This window comes from Blennius ocellaris, assembly GCF_963422515.1.
Source record: "Blennius ocellaris genome assembly, chromosome: 5".
Classification (NCBI taxonomy): Eukaryota; Metazoa; Chordata; class Actinopteri; order Blenniiformes; family Blenniidae; genus Blennius; species Blennius ocellaris.
Window position 1 is genome coordinate 2,955,794 of NC_137654.1, and position 4,622 is coordinate 2,960,415.

Here is a 4,622-nt window from a genome sequence, read left to right on the forward strand (position 1 = left end):
GTGATCAGTTGTTCAGGTGATCAGTTGTTCAGGTGATCAGATGTTCAGGTGATCAGAGGTCCAGGTGATCAGTTGTTCAGGTGATCAGTTGTTCAGGTGATCAGTTGTTCAGGTGATCGGTTGATGTGGAGATGGATGCTGTGGTTTGAGGCCTCCTGCAGCTGGAGAATCATTTATTCCACCCCCTTCATAAACTCCAGGAACTCTGTCAAAGACAACAACAGAGTGAAAATCTAAAATAAAATATTAAAGTGGATACTTTTGAATCTAGATATACTTTGTATTCTTGTTCTCATGCTACTTCAGGTGGTGCCACAACAGAGAAGCGACGGTTCATCACCCTCCTGTCATCGGGACGTGGTTGGCTTTTTCTCTCTCCTCCCCTTTGTGTTCCAGGCTGTTTGAGGAAGTTCTCCTGATCATCTGCACCTCTTAACCAGCTGCTGGACTCCACTCAGCGCTGGATCCTAACACTCTCAGAGTTACTCTCCCTTTCGCTCAGTTTATGTTCGCTGCTAATGCCGCTTCATTCTGCCTTCCCTCTGAAGACTGGCCTGCCTCGGCTTCTGCCTTCCCTCTGAAGACTGGCCTGCCTCGGCTTCTGCTGCTTCTCGGACCGACTCCAGCCCCCAGTATCTCCCACTTCCACAACGCAGCCTCCACCATCGGCCACTGGAGCTCTGGAGACCCCCTCCTCACACCAACCACCTCCAACCCAGCTAAGAGTGGCTCCCTTTCCGTTCACTCCGTTTCTCTTACGAGAGAACTCGTCTGTCTCCTGCTGCTTTATCTGCATCTGAGCCTCCTTCAGGAATAATGTCTACAATCTGTAGATTTTCTGGATAGTGACGAACAAATTAAACTGAGGTCTGCATTGTAATCTGATTACCGTTTTTAAATGGCTTAAACATTGTCATATTTAGTTATTTCCTCAATTCCTCACACTTCATCCAAACTTGCGTCAATGTTAATTCAGAAGTGATCAGATAATAATATTGATGCTTTATGAGTTGTGCTTCACACTGATAACATTCGTTGTATTTCACCCCTTCAGACCACCAGAGGCGCTTCAAGCACTGGATAATCATCCTTATGCACAGGCAGGCCAAGAATGTTTTGACAACAAAGTCACTTGTGAGTCTATATAGTCATGTGACACCAGAAGCTCGGTTCCTTTTCACCTTCTACAGTAACCAGCAGGTTTATCTGTGTGGTTCGTCAGCATGATATTGGTGATTTCCACTGCTTTGCAGTTGCTGCTGCTGGTGTCCTGTAGGCCTGCGACCTGCGCTCCTAGGGCTGCACAAGCAGCGTTTCTGCAGACTTTGTAGCTGCACCTGGGCTTGTTTGATTGTAAAGCTGTGTTTAGTTGTGTCTATTGCTTTTATATTGTTATACGGCTGCTTTCAGCTTGTAATAGTTTTTCTATGGAAGCGTTACTACCGCGGTCTACTTGTCTTTGATCTGTTGCTGGGCCCGTTAAGAACTGCTTGTCCCGGCCGTCTGGTTGAGGATCACCTTCGGGAGGCCCTCTCAGAATGTCTGTCCCACTTGTGGCCCGCAGGACGGTATTTTGTGGCCCCCACCTCAGTATGAAGGTATAATATTAGTGTGGCCCATCAAGCACAAGAAGTAAGGCAACTGCTACTGGTTACAGCAAATGGCTGAGCTTTGACAGTATGAAGTCTGTTGTTCTGCAATGATTCACCCAAATCAGGTCAAAGGGCTTGAAACATACCTGGTACCATCACTTCATATTCGTAGTGAACCATGTAAAAGAAGAACTCAAGAAGTTAAGCTTATCTTTTATGCCTGATGCAAGTGGTAGGGGCTTTTATTTTGACACTAATCCCAGCAGGAACACCATGGCAGCATGCATTCCACATTCCCTCTTCACTCGGTCGCCCACTTAAAACTAATAAACTAAACTCAACTGGATGAAAAAAAGAACTACATGAACGGAGCAACAAAAACACAACACAACCATTAGCAACACTACAAACCTATCATAACCCTCAATAATGACATCTGAAACACGACGGACAGAAACTCCCATGATGCATTGCAATGATCAGCTCCGTGACGTCGACCAACAGACGACCACGGAGCGCCACTATTGTTGCGTAAAGACGTGACATCCTTGTCATTCACAACTGAAAAGGGTTTTGAAGTAGTCAAACGTATCTCCTTCTTCTCCAATATTCAATAATCACAACCATCCTTCTGTATCTCAGTGTATTTCTGTTTCACCCTGATTTTATGTCCTCTACTGTTTGTTATTGTCCAGGAACATAATAAAACACCTTAAATGAAAATGATTTTCAAAAAGATTGTAAAAATGTCTTTATTGATTGATTCTGTGATTCTACCAGTTGTGGCCAATAAGGAGCTGAACACCAGCAGGTTCTTGGACTTAGCTTGGGTTCCGGAGAATGCGTTTCGTGTTTCAGCTGTTTTCAGCAGATTGACTCTGTAATTAGTTTGAGATTTTGTACCGTCATAATCGATTTTCCCGTCGTTGTTTTTGTCCCCGTCCTTCATGAGCTCCTCGATGTCGTCCTCAGTGATGGTCTCTCCGGTGGACGCCAGCATGGCCTTCAGCTCCTCCAGGTCGATGTATCCGTCTCCATTCCTCAACACAACAGCAGCACACATCAGCTCACATCTGCTCTCAAGCACGTCTGCTGCTCACTGGCACAAGTTTTCTTTCAACCTACTTATCAAACATGCGGAAGAGTTCTGCCAGCTCTTCTTCTGACTTCCCTTTACTCTCCTCCTTCATGCAGCGCACCATCATAACCAAGAACTCGTCAAAGTCCACTGTCCCACTGCCTGTGGACGGACGCTGCGTTAGCACACTGGTTGGCTGAGCTGGCTGCACAGAGCAGTCCGCCTCGCTCACTCACCGTCTTCATCCACCTCGTCGATCATCTCCTGGAGCTCCTCTGGGGTGGGGTTCTGCCCCAGCATCCTCATCACCTTCCCCAGCTCCTTGGTGCTGATGCAGCCATCCTCCGCATCCTGGATGAAGATGTCGAACGCAGCTTTGAATTCTGGAGCAGGAAAACCAAATCTTAATCACAAACAAGAACAAGGACTCCAAAGGGTTTCGTGAATGCTTCCGTTGGTTCGGCGCTGCGGGACTTTATTCAACCTGTCGCACCAGATCGTGTGGTCCAGGTTGACCACACAACTTATCTTGACTACAGGAGACCACGTTGACCTCAGTGTAAATGTTTTGGATTAGATTTTCCAAACCGCACTGCTCTTTCTGACATCTCTCTTTGTGTTTCACTCGACGGGATGTTTGGATCAGCAGAGCTTCAGAACCGTAGAAGTTCAACGTTGATATTTTTGATTGTTCTTCCTTCATGTCTGTCTCCTGTCCTGTGGCCACCTGGTATGAATTAATGAATATCCTACACTTTGTGCTAATTAGTTATACTCTACGAAACAATGCGTCCCTTTTTACAAAAATAAATATTTTGGATTTTCAGTGCACAGAAATCCTTTACTGCAGTTCATTGAGTTTTTCAATGACATGTATAATGTGTAGAGGAATGTCTCTGCTGTTTCACATCATAATATATGTGAAGCTCATATTGTGGACATTTGTATTGTTGTTGTTGTTGTTGTTGTTGTTGTTGTTGTTGTTGTTGTTGTTGTTGTGTAAAAGATTTCAGTCCCATGGTGGAGAAACAGACAGGATATCTATTTTATTATTGACTTGAAAGGAATTTTTACTGGCAGAAATGAAATGAGGCCAGTCTTGTGGTCTGCTGTGAAGACGATGAAGATGATGAAGATGAATATGATGAAGCTCAGATCGTGGGTTCAGTTCAGACCTTTCTGTATGAACTTTGCATGTTTTCATCTTTGCACAGGATATTTTTCCTGGTACTCCAGTCTAATTTAATGCCCAGACCCTGCTGGAGACGTTCCCCTGGCCTGGCAACATCAACTCACACTTTGTGAGCTGGGACCGAGTCCTGAACCCTGAAACCCAGAGACCCAGAGACACTGGGGCTGTGGGACCCTGGGACCCTGGGACCCTGGGACCCTGGGACCCTGGGACCCTGGGACCCTGGGACTCTGAACTGGTCTAAACTTGGTAGAAAGTAGATCACAGGAATAGATGGACAGATCATAAGTTTCATTTCCTCACCATTTTTCTGCTCCTCTGTCAAATTCTCCACCTGCAGGGAAACCAGATCAAAAATCAATCTTCGTCTGGACTCTATAGCTTTTAGCTCTACAATCTATACATCTACAATCAGTATGTCAAAAGCCTGTAGTCCTACAGTCTGTGACCCTACAGTCTCTAGGTGTACAGACAGTCTGTAGACCTAGAGACTGTAGCTCAGTAAAGTTGGCTGCAACATGATGCCGCTTTCTTCACTTTCTATTCTTGTTTCATAGTTTGGAAGCGACCAGCTGTTCTCTTCCTCAAATCAAACTGTCCCACTGCTATGTTCCATTGTCAGACACAGAAATGTCAGTCTGTCTCTTCATCAGTCTGTCTCCATCAGTGTATCTCCATCAGTCTGTCATCTTCAGTCTGTCTCCATCAGTCTGTCTCTTCATCAGTCTGTCTCCATCAGTCTGTCTCTTCATCAGTCTGT

At 45.4% G+C, this 4,622-nt stretch overlaps 1 protein-coding gene across 1 annotated transcript in view; it reads right to left on the reverse strand.

The window, feature by feature from the left end:
* Nucleotides 1-4,281, reverse strand: part of LOC308130342 (troponin C, slow skeletal and cardiac muscles-like) — a 5,075-nt gene extending 794 nt beyond the window's left edge. The window contains exons 1-5 of the mRNA XM_080496656.1: nucleotides 4,166-4,281; nucleotides 2,907-3,053; nucleotides 2,718-2,832; nucleotides 2,496-2,632; nucleotides 1-205 (exon numbers count right to left, since the gene is read on the reverse strand). The exon at nucleotides 1-205 is cut by the window's left edge and continues 794 nt beyond it. Of these exons, the coding sequence (XP_080352782.1) occupies nucleotides 174-205; nucleotides 2,496-2,632; nucleotides 2,718-2,832; nucleotides 2,907-2,976 (354 nt within the window). The 5' untranslated portion in view covers nucleotides 2,977-3,053; nucleotides 4,166-4,281 and the 3' untranslated portion in view covers nucleotides 1-173. The remainder of the gene's footprint in view (nucleotides 206-2,495; nucleotides 2,633-2,717; nucleotides 2,833-2,906; nucleotides 3,054-4,165) is intronic.
* Between the last annotated feature and the right edge of the window lie 341 nt (nucleotides 4,282-4,622).